The sequence below is a fragment of the Micropterus dolomieu genome, linkage group LG22, assembly GCF_021292245.1.
Source record: "Micropterus dolomieu isolate WLL.071019.BEF.003 ecotype Adirondacks linkage group LG22, ASM2129224v1, whole genome shotgun sequence".
NCBI classification, from domain to species: domain Eukaryota; kingdom Metazoa; phylum Chordata; class Actinopteri; order Centrarchiformes; family Centrarchidae; genus Micropterus; species Micropterus dolomieu.
In genome coordinates, this window is record NC_060171.1 from 23,656,807 (window position 1) to 23,672,405 (window position 15,599).

The 15,599-nt window shown below is 40.5% G+C and overlaps 1 protein-coding gene across 1 annotated transcript; it reads right to left on the reverse strand.

The window, feature by feature from the left end:
* Positions 1-1,986: 1,986 nt before the first annotated feature.
* Positions 1,987-15,237, reverse strand: tmem86a (transmembrane protein 86A). The gene is made up of 3 exons (XM_046036653.1): positions 15,085-15,237; positions 7,833-8,097; positions 1,987-7,106 (listed from the first exon to the last, which is right to left on the reverse strand). The coding sequence occupies exons 1-3, from the start codon at positions 15,103-15,105 to the stop codon at positions 6,679-6,681; spliced, it is 714 nt and encodes a 237-aa protein (XP_045892609.1). The 5' UTR covers positions 15,106-15,237; the 3' UTR covers positions 1,987-6,678.
* Positions 15,238-15,599: the final 362 nt, after the last annotated feature.

Sequence of the window (15,599 nt, forward strand, 5' to 3'; positions counted from 1 at the left end):
AATATAGCAGTAATTAGTTCATCATATCCACTCAACCACTTTGGAACCAGAGTTCAAGAGTCTGTCGCTGGTTTGAGTCAAGTGACATGGAGACTGCCAATTATGCTACAAAATCCTACTTCCCTTTGAGGTGTCGGTTAATCTGCATAACACGTGATGTCCTGGGTTTGAATCCAGTCCACAACTTTTATCTAACATCATCCTCTTCTCACTTCTGTAGTTTTGCCTGGTGTTACTATGGGTGACTGAAAAAAAACACAAATTAAATCTCGAAATGTTTCTCAAACAAAAACAGGAATGATTTTCACCTCAGCTGAGCAAAGAATGCCACCAGAAAGTACACACTTGGCTCTGTCAAGCAAATTATTGGATTTGAAATGAAACAATGAGGGTAAGGTGCTGGCTCCCAACTTTGCAGGTATTACCATTCACATTAGACAATCTGAGTAGCAGAAAGTAACTAAAGTTAACTTATTAACTTGTTATCATATTTCATATATTTCATATATGAAGTCTATAACTGTTTACAACTCATAGATGTCAGGAGACACTTGCCAGGCCTACACTGCAGCCGTTAACACTTCTTGCTTGTTTCGGAGGCTTTTTGCATTCAGTCTGGTTCTCAGCAAGTGAAACACAAACTCAGTTGGAATGAGGCCTAATGATCACCTTGGCATGTCAAGTGGTTGCCTTTAAAAATATATATTTTGCCTTGTTTATATATTTAAGATCACTGTCCTGCTGCAGTGACCTAAGACATAATGTATATAAAGAGCTACAATAACAACATTGTACATTAAATGTAGTTTAAATACAGATTTAACTTGAGCCTTTGAACATGAAAGTGTACTTTAACTTCAATGTGATTTTTCATTTCAAATCCAATGTGTAGAAACAAAAAACATGAAGTGTCCTAATACTTTATGAATGCAGTTTGTGATGGCTTCCTTTAGGTTAAAGAAGCCTGACAACCTCTGTAAAGACATTGCCTTGGAGTGGTATGCTGCTTCTTGAGAGAGGGAGTGTGGTCTGGTAAGGAGCTGCCAAATAGACAGAGAGAGGTTACAACCCCTCTCCATCTTTGACGTCACTGTGCTGGCTCACATAAACTCCATTTCTATAGAGCCACCAAGGGACTGGCAGTGTCAGGTTGCCAGGTTCAAATCAATTAAGCGCCAACAGCCACTAAACAGACGTCATTGGTACCTTCCGACTCCTCACAGCTCAGCTAAGACACAATAAGGTGGAAGTTGATTTGAAGAGAAAGCCTGAATAGCGAAATTTGGTATGTGAGAGAAACTAAAGGCCACCATGTAATTTTATGACTACCTAAGAGATATGGGATGAAAACCTAAAGTATTAAAGGGTTTTTCAATACATAACTTGAATGGAGCAATACTGTACAGCAATGAGATAATTGTAGGGTCTTTCACCTTTATTATGAGATTCTGCATCATGTCATTGGATGTCGTAGTGTAAGTGGAAGTATATCTCAGAGTCTTGTTTTATAATGATATACAGATATGGCTCATTTTCTAAAAGGCTGGAGTTCTTTAATGGTAAGACCTTGGCTGTGAATGAATGAGACTCACTTGGAGAGAATTGGCACAGTTCTTACAGGAATAAACTATGAGATGTGGTGTGTGTTTATGTTTAAATGGGGGAAGAGGGAAAAAAAACCCAGACAGAATGAAAGAAGGCATGAGGAAGTATTGGTAGCAGTCTGGATGAGTTTCCACAGGGTTAAAGTTTGCTGAAAGCACATTTTCCACTTTGGACAAAACAATAGCGTGCAGCAGTTACTAGAACAGAGCTCTCTGTTGTCCTCCAGTCCTTTCGGCCTTAATGGCACTTTATCTGCTGAGGGCCAACAGCTTCTGTAGAAACACAAAACACTGAACAGTTATAAATATCAGCTGACATTTTGAATGTGGCACCTGTGATTCTAGGAAACGACAAAATAAACAAAAAAAGGACCAAAGGATGTTAGGTTGAAGTTGCATTGTAATTGCATTTATTTTGCCAAGAGATATTCACATTCATAGCAGTTTCACTACAGCAAAGAAACTATTCTCACAAAAGAAATAAATCACAAAGTGAAAATCAAGGACAACAAGGTAAAGTGTATCAGAACAAAAGCATAAGAGAAAAAAAACATTTGTTCATAAAATGAAGTCATATGATCCATTATAATGGGCGTTCAATACAAAAGGCAAAAATAAAATTTGGGGCAGCTTTTCTGCAAATAAAAGGATAAATGATAAATAATGTTTTATATATAAAAGGTTTGTAACACTTCAAGAGCAGTTAATGCCTTTTAGAGAAAAATGCTGATTCTCTCCCACGTTACTTTCTTGTACTTAAACAATCAACATCAAAACAGTGTCTTCTGTTTCTCTTCTCTTAAAGAAAGACACGGAAAGAGGAAAGTAAAACAGGGCATTTACTTTAAAGGATACAGTACACAACAATCCTTTTGTTTTAAAACACTATAGCTGCTAGTTTTAAAGAGAGATTGACTGGCTTTACAGAAAATTGCAGCACACAATAGATTCAAATTATCATTACAAAGGGAAGATTTGGCCTACTGTCATAAGCTCATACTGATGTTGGAGGCCCGTCAGTCATAAAAACACCTGCGTGTCTAGTGTGCCCTTTTCCGTCACTAGATGAGCGTTGACATGGAGGATTCAACTCAAACAACTTGTCATGCATGAGTAAAGATACATAAACTTTACAGCCCTATGGTTTGTTAACCGCTGTGTGGTAATGGGCACAGCTCATTTACAGCAAAGCTTTCAAATCATAGATCACGAGAAACAACAGCAAAAAGATAGAAAGCGAAAACTTAAAATCAAAGAAAAGTGCAGATTTATCCTAAGGACCAAGTGGAACCACAGGCCCTCTCTACTACGACAGCTACTGGTTCCAGCTCATTACTGCAGCATACTGGCCTCCCACAGCTCTCTCCGGTCCCTTTTGTCTGCACGCACAAAGCTCAGAACAACAGGACTGTTGACAGGCTGAGGTAAAGTGATGCGCCTGCTGGCCTGCCATCTGTGGGGGGACAGGATGGCAGCTTAAGGGCCGGATGGAAAGGGAGCCTTCCCCTTTGTGTCATATTTCACCTCCTCACCTAATTCCAGCTACAGTATCGCTCAACAATAACCCCCTTTCTAAGTGGAAGGCCATATGCACTCCTGCACCAACAAGGGGGGACCTCTGTCTCCTGCAAAACAAAAGGTTGTTGGACACATGAGAGGGCTCTAATGCTAACAAGTTCCACTCAGTGAAATGAGTTCAGTTTGCTTTTCTGCTTTTCAGCTTTGGTTATCTGTGCCCAAGCCAAATAAAAACAGAAACGATGGAGGAGAAACAGAGTGAATCACACCTCCAGATAGGTGTAATAACAGGCAACTTACTGACTCAGTATGGTATTTGAGTTTATTTCTTGCTTTACAGGCTACCACTCATCTATCACTTCACTTCACTTTCCAAAGTCCTGGAGATTTTACAAAGTGTGGGTTGGCCAACAATAAATAATCTCAGAAATACTTCAAACTAAAGCCTGTCTTCTGGCATTTAGCCACCAGGACTGTAGGAAGCTTTATTTGGCAGAAGACAAAGAAAGTAGTTCTTACATAAATTGCCCACATAGCAAAGATGAATAAGACGGCTTGACTAAATCTTGTCGTCCCCTCGTGGTTTTTACTTTAGACTGCATTGTACAATCAGTCATGTTAACCAGCATCTTTCCTTGTACTCCACTAAACCCTGATTTAAAACAGCATGAGCAGACAAATGCATTTCTGCTAGCAAGCCTCTGTGGACGTCTTTCAGCACAAAGGCTTATTAACTGTTGACAGAACACGTTCTGCCGGTGAGGTGGATGAGATGAGAAGAAGGAGACTACTGCAGAGTTGGACTTTGCAGCAATGCTGGGAGGACAATTTAAAACATGGGACAGGGGGCTGGTCACGGAGTGGTCACACAGATGGACTGATAAAACACTTCTCACTGACAAAGCAGAAATATTGTGCTGACAGGTCAAAAGGAGACTGAGTAACTATCGGGCAAAGCAGCAGTCAGGAACAGACGCATGGGCTTGAGTGTCTTTCCTGGTCAAACGAAGACTGTGTGCTGCTGTTGATGTATAAAAAACCTTGATGAGTGTCAACACCATGGTCTGCCTGCAGATCTGTCATGGTGGCTGAAAAAACATTTTGATGTTGATTATTTGTCTGATTTTTTTTGTGCGCATGTGGGTGTGTTACTGACAGCTCCAGGGGTCATTGACCCAGAAGAAGGTTTATTTCTTTTCCATGGCAATTTGTTGATTATACAGCACAATATATCATGTTAAGGTGCATGTGGACTGAACCATTAAAAAACAAAGCCTGTCCCTTTGCTATTTGTTGTTAGTCATTAATACTTTCAATTGCTAGTGTACATTTGTTTTAACATTGTTCTTTACAGTATACAAACTTAGTGGTATTAATCAAAGCCAGTGACATATACTTGTTATAAGTAGGGGTATAGTCAAGCGGAGACATGTCTCCCTATGGAAATGCTTACTACTAAGTTCAAATTAAGCTTAAATAATGGATATATCCCACGTTTAATATACTGTCCCCAGTCAAATTCTACCTTAAATTCATCCTTAACTGACAACATGTTCAGGGAGATGCTATAAAACACATAAAGGGGTTACAAATCTCAAGAGGTGAAGGCTACGAAAACAGCTAGAGAGCCTTTTCAGAATACATTAAAGATATCCAGCAGGTATCCACATAAACTACGATGGTTCACAGCATTTCTGGCCTTGAGTTGGTTCTGACTTGTCGCAGCTTAACACAGACATTTGATACACACACTCTCACACATGCACACAGACTCAAAACATACATATATGTTGACATAATGAAGAAAGATTTAGATTATACTGATTGAAAATTCAGTAAGACACTCCATCCTAGCAGATACCGTTTGCAGAGAGTGAAACAAATGAAAGTTTGGGGGTGGGGGGTGTTAAGATAGATGAAAGACAAAATATCAGCCAACCTGTCAGGGATTAGCTGGGGTGGATTTTGTAGGATTAAAGCTGATGAAGTGTCCTGTGAGGGGGAATTATTGGGAATAATAGGATAACTGTTCCCTCACATGACTAGCCAGCTCCTTTTGCGCTCTTGTGGGCTTTTTATTTAAGTCAGGCTGGCCCACGTCAATGTATATGTTTAATTTCATGTTTTTGTGCGTGTCGTTATGAGTGAGTGAATGCCGTCAGGGGCCCAGATTCACAGACAGAAAGTTGATAAACAATAAGATTCCAGTCCTTTCTTATCGGTCTTCATAACATGGTCCCAGGTCACTGACAGCATGGGTTGGCGGATCTATTCCAGAGCCCCATGGAGTTTTCCTAATAACTAAACCAGCAGGGGTCGTAGGTGTCAGGTGTTTGAGCATGTCAACGTTTCTGGAAAATGAGCAGGCAAAACACTGTGAAGCGCTTGAGAGACTCAACACCAAAAGGAGAAGCAGGTGCACTGTACAGCATGTTATAATGTTTACTCTGGTCTGCTGCGACCACAGTGTTTACTGTGTTCTCTTTGTGACAGCAGGACAGTGTCAATAACATCTCAGCAGGAAGAATCGAGCTTCTACAAACAACCTCCAGCTCTCCTAACATAAGTCTTTTCAATCAGTAAAACTACAATACACAGAGGTTGTTGCAGTCACGCAACTTTTCCCTCCTTGCCTTTCCACCTCATTGCCTTATTTTTTGTTCCCATCTGTGTCATTATTTCTCTGTATATCTATTTAATCAAGGACATCCTAATTCATTCATCTGCAGAACTGGGTGTGAATTAGTTGGGGATGTTAAAAAGTGGAGTGAACAGAGGCAGTGTGGTTGTTGTGAATGAAATGTAAGGGACTGCAGATAATAAAACAGGTGCGGATATGCTCCTGACTTTAAGAATAGCACCCTTAATTCAGGGGAACACACAGCAACAGAGACTGAAAATCTCGATTTTTAACATGGTCTCAGGCATACAAAACAGGTGACAAAAATCAGATGTTAAAGTGTATCATTGGACCACATAAAGTAGACGTGTGTGGTGGGAGTCAGTGTGGTGACTGTGTGTGATGAAACTGTGTGAAAAGCGAGGTAAGAGTGTTAATCAAACACACATAAATGCACACGCACACACACGCACACACACACAATCACTCTCCCACACACACACTTCTTGAAGGTCCCCAGTGACATGCTTCCCTTAAATTAAACATAGCAGTTAAAAGTAAAGTAACACTCTATATATAGCAGGTTAATATTACTACACTTGTCTCCATTGTAACTAGGTTGAGAGACAGCCATTCTAGGATCAGAGGAGGCAGGTAAGACTGTTGTCAGGAGAGGCTGAAGATAATACTACCATTTCTTCATGGTAAGAAGACAGGTGTGTGACTACCAAACTTGTGGGGTAGTAGGGTGATAGCCATGGGAAGACGGTAGTGGACCGTGGCAACATGGTCGTCATGGTAACAGCTGTGTGGGAACGCCACACAGAGATGAGGGTTGAGGGTTTGGGGATCTGGCAGTGAGATATGTCCATGATCACTCAGGGCCGGAGGGGGTGGGGTAGTGGCTGCCACCTTTGCTGCAGACATTGCTGTACCTCATGTTCTCTTCCTGGCCACCTCCGCGTCCTGGCACTCAACGGCCGACAGCGCAATCAGCATCTGGGCGGCGTAGTAGGTGGCCATGATGATGGCACGCGAATGGGGCACGGGGAAGCAGAACTTGTTGACGGCGATGGTGAGGTCGGAGACCATGAAGAGCACAGCGCCCAGGCAGGCGGACAGCTTGGTCCAGGTCCACAGGTCGTTGGCCAGCTGCAGACCCGCGACGGCCCTCCAGCCCATGAAGCCGATCAGGCCGATGTAGACGGCCACCAGGTAGGTGAAGGGGCCGGACAGGTAGGGGTACAGCAGCATGTAGCTCAGAGAGGACACGGCAGTGATAATCAGGCCAGCAGACACGTTAAGTGGCTTCATCCCAAAAGCAGACGAGTAGAGGATGTGGCTGATGGCAAACATCAGAAGGCCTGCAGGACATATATATATATATATATATATGTGTGTGTGTGATTTTAATCCAAATGCAGTCCTACAAAGTCGCATCCTATCTATATATCCAATGTAAAGTACAGACTCATGCAAAAATCATGAATTAAAGATCAAATGGTGAAACCTGATGAGGTGATAAGCAGCTCATCTAATTCATAAGAAATTAGGATAATTTAGGTTTATTACAACTTGGCTCTTATATTTATATAGTTTTGGCCTGTGTTTCTATTGGTTATGATAACTTTGTACTCACCAAAGTCATTTCCTAAAACTGGGAACTCTGTGATACAAGTTACAACAAGTTTGGCACCTTATAAACAAGCCAAATTTTTTTTAGATTAGCTACCACTTTATTTGGAGAAATGAGAGCTCCCAAAAACTAAAACAAAAAGTTGGTCAAAGTTGAACCAGGTGTGAAGTCTGAAAACCATAATGAATGTTTACAACAAATCTGCTGTTCGCAAGTAAATTTAGCTTACCTGTTTATTTACAAACCTGCATGACTACCTGACCTCATTAGTGATGTCACTGCCTTCTCAGATACAATAATGCTAATGACAGCAATGACCAAAAGTACAAAAATAAGCCCCAAGTTCAAATAAAACAGATGCATCCTTTAATATGTCAAATCTATATGAAAGAAGATAGACCTGCGGATGAAACAACTGTAACAAAGAGACTGAGTGTGTAAGGTTTCTCCTCACCGTGGACAAAGTAGCCCTGCTCCTGCCAGATGAGAAAGGCATCACCCAGAGCAGAAAAGATGAGGCCAGCCAAGATCTTGCGGGCACTGGAGTGAGCACCTAAGAAGCTGAAGCCATGTGCCAGTAAAAACACCCACAGGCAGAAGATGGGCAGACATTTGATCAGTGCGCTGAACCAGGATGGGCTTGAAGTGGGCAGCCACAGGACAAAGTATACACAGGTTGCCTTGAAGAATGGCACCAGTTTCGGGCCTTCACTCTTGACCTGAAAGCAGATTAAATATTTAACTTATCAACTGAGTCATAGCTGGTTGAAACTGACATGAAGTGGTTCTATGCAGAGAGAGTCACAACAATGTGATACTACTGTTTCTCTGCCTTAAAGTAGATTTATTAAAAGGGCTTTTATCTCAAAGCAGAGGACACGAAATATATCACAGGAAGCAAAAACCTCAAAACACTCAACAGTTTGTGGGTTTGAGTATCTCACATCTTTTTCAAGTTAAGAGTGAATAGCAAAGTTACTTTTTCTTTTGGTGGTTTAGGCTAGGACTGGAACGGTTTTCAAGCTTGCTTTAGCTGCGTTTCCACCAAGCGGTCCAGGTCAATTTGTTAAACATTAGGACTATTATATTGGCGTTTTGGATACCATTAGATCTAGGGTTAGGTACATGTAGGTATGGGTTTTAAGGATACTATACCGAAAGTGTTTGGGGGGATTGCAGCTTTTGTGTGGTCAGTAGTTTCAAGACAGACATACACATGTTTCGGGGCTGAAGTGAAACTAGTAGAGTAGAAGGGGAAATGCAAAAAATAAAAATAAAACTCACACTGTCCCTTTGACTCCCTGTAACCTTTTCTTTTCTTCTTTTTGGACTCTCTCCCCATCTTGTTTTGTTTCTCCTCTCCTCTACTTCACCTTCTTCTCTGCATCTCATGTTGTTGAGAACTGTGTGGTGTATTCAAGTCTCAATTTCTCCCTTCCAACTGTGCTATGACTCATATTCCCTTCTGTCCAAATAGATGAGGCCCAACAGGGTCACAAAAATACAAAAACGGGACTGGAACAAGGTTTCACAACACCTCTGGAAAGACCACCCACCTATGGTTCTGAGAATCAAAGAGGGAGAAGAAAGGAGAGGCAGAGTTGGGAGGAAGAGGAATTGAGTAAGGACTCACTAGTGCCGAGATCACTGGAGGAGAGATGAGGAGGATACAAGCAAGGCAGGGAGGGGAGGATGAAGAAGGGTGCCATAGTGCAACAGGGAAAGGGTTGAAAAACTGGGCTGCTATTTGATGTCCCAACAAACTGTTTTCCAGTGGCCATTTTGCATCCCTCTCCACAAACATTCTGTGGTAAAATAAAATGACGCAAACAAAAATCGATTCTCTGATTGCAATATTCACGAAAAGAATAAGTAAGTAGGGCAGAAGAAAGGAAACATGGGGAAGAGAAGCTTTAGTGGAGGGGGACAGTGAGCGAGATGGGGTTACTGGCATTCGTGATGAGCTGGATTTAGGAGTGGAGAAGTGGAGTAGTTGCGAGAGATGGGAAGGAGAGGAGGCGAGAGAAAATGAAAGTTTACTCTAGTTCATGTGGTTTTGCTCCGGGTGGAGGGGAGGCAGTGAAGACCCCTGATTGCACAACTGCTCAATAAAATAGAGGACCAAATTACCATACAGGATCAGATGCAATATCTGAGTGACTGCAAGCCTGCCCTGGTTCAGCAGATATGACTAAGCAGCAGGCAAACAATAGGGACACAAATTCACGCATGGTCACAAGCATGGTCAGACAAAAACAAAAGCCTAGGTGTTACCGCTGTGATTTAACCTTTAAATCACACATCATCAGAGTGACCAAAACAGCATTACGTCACCTCCGAAATGTTGCCATGGAGCAGCCAATTTAAAGCCTGCAGGATGCTGTGTGATGCACTTTTCACTATTTCTTTAAAAAAGGCCTATTAAGAAGCTGCAAAATCCTGACTCCTGACAAAACCATATAGTGGAGCCATATCACTCCAGTTAAGCTGAACTACACTGGCTCTCTGTATCATTAAGATCACATGAAGCTCGAAAATGACTAAGGACTGGCCAAGAATACAGATACCCTGTTGTTATATGCACTTCACATTCACTCAGATCTTCCACTGTGGCTTTGGTGCATCTTCAGAACCAATAATTGGACATTTTATTTTCAACTATGCACCCAAATTGTGAAATACAATTTCTAACTTTCAGGGATTTTAGTGAGCAGCTTCAAGTGACAGCTTGATAACTTGTGCTTTAACTTGCCATGTTTTAATGCCTCTGTACCTGTAATTAGTTCTTTCCATTACTACTATTCATGTACAGCACCAGTCAAAAATTTGGACACACTTTCCCATTCTGGTATTATATGTACGTCAACTTAATTCTCTCATTGATCTGAAAGTAATGTGAAATAAGTATCAAAAATCAAGCTGGTGAGGCTACACTACGTAATGACTTTTAGGAACAAAAATACATTTTGCTTTCTGCTTACATATCCATATAAGATATCATCTTTCAGGAGCAAGTAGTATGAGGCAAAACTAAAGCTAGGTGTATAATGCCAACTAATGCACTCCTTTTCTCTCCATTATGTACTTTGCCCGGGCTTCATAAAAAAATGGAGACGTAAATAAAGACTAGGCTAGTCTTATGACAAACATGAGTGTGTGTGTGTGCGTGCATGCGTGTGTGTGGGTGTGTATGTATGGTGAATATATCTATCCCATTAAGACCGGTGCCAAGCAGAGGAAACAACACTGGCAGCACTACCAGACTAGCCAATATCATAGCTTTATTTATCAGACTACTTAAGCACATGACACAAGAAAACACATTTTTGTTGTTCTGCCGGGATTCAAGGATGGCTCCAAGCATCATCATTACACAGACAGGTCCTTTATATTATTTAATAATAAAGTGCTGTAAAAGAATACTTTGCCTGGGATCTACAAGCCCTTGCCCACTGATATTAAGACTCAGTTATCCATGATCATGGTTATTATCTGTGGGACAAAACCCTCAAAAGATATGTAGATCACCGAAGTCTAGTAAGGGATTTTGGAGGGTGAATACAAATTCCTGGGAGGAAAGTGGAAGGAAGTCAGAGATTCCCATAACCTTAGGTTCTATTCATGTTGCGTTTAAGCCATACTCTGCAGTTTCCTTTTCCAGTGTGGTTCATGTCTTACTGTATCTACACAATGAGAAATGGGGTGCAGGTAGGTGAGAGACAAGACCAAACTCTTGAGTACATGGGAAACACCTATGCTACAAAGCCTGTAAAAGCTTCAGTACTCTTTCAAATCTTCCACGAAAGGTTTATCTCATTATATCATCAGATGGGCTGAAATATCCAATGGTGTGTTAGGGCCATTGTAAAATTTAAAGAGCAGGGGTAGGGAGTTAATATTCCGAGATTAAAAACACAAAGTTACCAGGAAAAAAAACTTATCTTGCTCTGTGCTATTAAAAACAGTGTATGCAGATATTAATAACAGCCGTCACACAGACTATAAGCTACTTTCACAAACACTATTATGAGATACTTCCTTTGTTCAAAGACCGAAAGCATAAAAAATGGGGGAAGAACTGCAGACATTTATAAATGACTAAGATGTGACACATGCTTTCAAGTAATTTTGTTGCAGTCCCCTCATCTCTGCTGTACTGTATGAAAACTCCACGTCTTCGCTGCACTGACTCTTCTTCATGTCTAAAAAACCCCCAAAACTCAGAAAATACTATTACAATTACAGTGTTAAATTACAAATAGGCAATATGCATGAATATACGATATTAATGCGATTTTAAACATATTGCGATGTATTAGAATTTATTACTTTTATCCAACTTTAAATTGCGTCCCCAAAGGAAAGCTATTTTTCTACAGCCTGAAAAAGCAATTGATTTTATTATTATAGTGCCAAAAATGTAAAATTCTCATGTACAATTTATATAATAAAAGATGGATACTTGGCGTCAGTGTATCGATACAGTATTGCCTGGGAAAATATTGCGATACTATGCCGTATCGATTTTTTCCCCCACCCCTAGTGGCCTCTAGCGGTTCGTGCCCATGCTCGAACCAATGAGCGAGCCAATAACAGAGGCCGAAACACTGGGGATGGCACAAAATGCTGGAAACTGCAATGTTACAGAAATATTTTTATCAGCTTGACATAGAACAAATCCATGCTCGTTGCATGACAATGTTACATTGACTGCATTTAGCCATTTACAAGGTCCAAGGTTATTTATTTGTCATTATAAAGCACAAGGTTGAATAACGAAACAAAGTTGTTAGTCCCTTCAAGCTACACAAAATTTATATTAAAATGTGGTAACATATAAAATAAAACAATATATACAGTTATTTATATACAAATAGCCTACTCATATACATCCCAGACATTACACAGTGCATTATCTTGAATCTGCATCTGGGGTGAATGTAAACAGCAACAACATGATAAAATGGTTTCATCTTCACATTAAAAGGTCTGACATTTGGGAAAGTCCACCTCCTCTCATCTTGCTGGAGACATCTTTTCAATAGCTTTTTGAGAATCTTTCACTGAAGAGGCTCAGCAATGTCAGCATAGTTAAATGTATTGGATATGATAACGAAAATGGTTAGTGAGCTAGACTTAATATTATAAATGAGATTGCTGCCACACTTTATCAGAGTTAGACTGCAGTAAGTAACATTACTGTACTGTAGAACATAACCTATAGTCTTATTTGGTAGGCAAATGAAAAGAATCAGTGTTCTTGTGTTGACATCTGAATGATCCCATGATAAAGAAAGGCTGTGACATACAGCTGACACCTGCTTCTGTGTTCTGTTAAAGAATAATATAGTTAATGATTAGCTGTATTTGCATGGTCACTAACAAGCAACAGGTTTTTTGTTGCAGTGAACAACAGGATGGAATGACTACTTTTTCCAAAGTGGCCTGGTATCTAAATCCAAAGAAACAATGGTACCAATCAAATAATTCTTACAAATTGTTTTATGTTCTTTTGATCTACAGACATGCGGTGCTTTTTTAGTATGTTAAACTATAAATCAATGTAGTTTCAAGCTAGCAGATGCAAAATCACGTGAAAAATATTCAATCTTGCATTATGTGGGGGGGAAAAAAAATAAAAGTGAGTGATGAACATCGTTATCAGCAACTTCTTTGAGCACAAACTTGTCTTGCATCTCCAATCCAGAAAGTAACTAACAACTGCAGCTATTAGGCGATAATGCTTCTGCACCAACCATGAACTCACAAAAGCACTGCACTGAAACACTGAACAACATTCAGCCAGGATGAACATCCATTCAAACATTCAGGGTCATACACCAGAGTGTCAGAAACATGATACTCGTAAACATTTAAAAGACCTGTAAACTCTTGTGTAAATTTGGCAGAGGGGAACTGTAACTTAAGTATGGCACTGGCAGGCACGGCTGGCATGTGAGTCATATGACAATTTTATTTCTATGTAGCATCACACAACACTGTTTCCTTCCCTCTTACAGCTGCTTGTACTCCAAGGATAACTTGAGGTCAGTTACAGACAAGCAGTACAGTACAGCACAGTACAAGATATGCAGGTGTCCCTCCACACAGAGGAATATTAAACCTGATCTCAGTTGAACCATGGACCTTTTTAACATAACCTCTGCTGCATTATATAAATCCCTAAATTTTTTAAGTTTGTAAGTAAGACTGAGTGCAGTAAAAATATTTAATCATAAGGGACAATAATCAGACGCCTCAATAATTGTATTGCTAACACCAAAAAGCAAAGGGAAACTCCCACTGTATCCCTGGGCTACAGCAGACACCTGCCAGAAAGTGCAAAGTCCACACTAGTTAAGGACAGTAGCCTATGTGCTGGTCTGAGACTGTGTGTGCTCTACATCATCTGTAAAGGACAAACATTGATAAATTCTGAGCAAAACAGTCTGTTTACCAGGTGGCATGGAGTGTGGTAGTGTTTAAATCCTGAATTAGAGTTAGAAATAAAAATAAATCCTTTATTTAGTCGCTTTTAGGTCTTTGTGATAATAGAGTTATAGCAACATCTAATGGGGTAATGATCCCCTTTCGCAATATATTTTAGCTCTGAGCAGGAAAAGAGGATGTCTTTTGTTTGCAACAGTCAATGTGATGTTTCAGGATGACCACAAACTCTAACAGTGTTTTATCTCTACATTCCCATTCATTGCAATAAAAGTTAAGGAACCTAAGGACCTGCACAGCATCGTCATTGCTTAGGCAACCAGTTTGTACAGCAAGCATTCCTCCACACAGGCTCCTCTCACAGCAACCCCACAGACTACACATCAGAGTTTACTACAGGCCAAGTTACATTACACCACACCATCCTTCATGGCCCCTGCAAATTAGGTAACATTTTCATAGCTCTGTCAAAGTAAGAGGATGCTATGGCTGGTTAAATAATTCATGTAGTGGTCTCATTTTTTGTCAAAATAACCAATTGTCTGTAGGTGCACTTAGATTAATTATTTATCTAATGGATAGGCTAAACAATAGAGTCTACGTAAAAGCACAGCTATAGCAAAGGAGATGAAAAGAAAGGCAGCTACAACAGAGCACTGCTCTGCGCATGCGTTACTGTGGGGCGCAGGAAAAGAAAAACAAAAGACAAAAAAGGTCGTCACATGACAGGTTTTCTTTTTGTCGGGGGCTGCCTTTGGAAATGTGTGGAAACGTCCTTCTGTACGTGGAATATCGAGAAGGAAAAGCGTGAACAGTCACTGCTAGAATGTCAAGAAAACGGGCTTCACGGAACACATAAGTTCCTGCTTTGGGTCTCCAACACATACAAATGTCCATTATAAAATGATAAGACTCTGACAAAGAAGTGTCCAAGGGCACCTGGCAGAACATCTGCAATTTAGCAAACGGTCTTATTTACTGCTAATTTAAGTATCACATCAAGAGCACGCGCCTGCCTTCGAAGACAAAGTTTGACGTGCTATGTAATGAATAATAACGCAAATAAAACATTAACGTTACACAGTGAATTAGTAACTCAAGACAATCGCCAATTAACCATAATGATACAGACATTAATAAGGTTTTATAATATCATTCTCGGAAGTGTTGTTACATTGTAGCTGAACTAGCTAGCCTGCCAGAATAATTCCTGGTTAATGTGTGAAAGACACCAACGCTGTTTTGAAGCTGATACTCACCACCGTTACCGGAGAAACCATTTCTCCTCCTGTGGAGTCCGTGTCGGTAAAAAAAAAAACAAAAAAAGTATATATATACCCAAATTCGCTTTAGGTCCTCCTGTTTTTGTACTGAGGGATGCCGATTGTTTTTGTCCTCGCTCCGGTGGGCGGTCCGACAGCCAGTAGGAGGTCAGAAGCCAGACGTAACGTGGGCAGGGCTTTCTCTGTTGACCAATAGAAGTAGAGAGTCGTCATGACGGAGGCGGGCCAAGACGTCAGGGACGCCCAAATAGGAGGAGTCAAACTGCTGTAGAAGCAGATGGCCTTTATTTACATTTTCCAGACATTGAGCTTATTGATAACATTTGTTTGGATCTTAATATTGATTTTGCACCGACAATCCTTTGTTAATGGGGCAGACTAGGCTAAAAATCAGACCAAAAGCCTGATAAATCTGCTCGAAATGCTGCTCTATTAAAATACTTTGATGGGAGCCATTTATTAATACAGAGTGTGGATCTTCTGTCTGATTT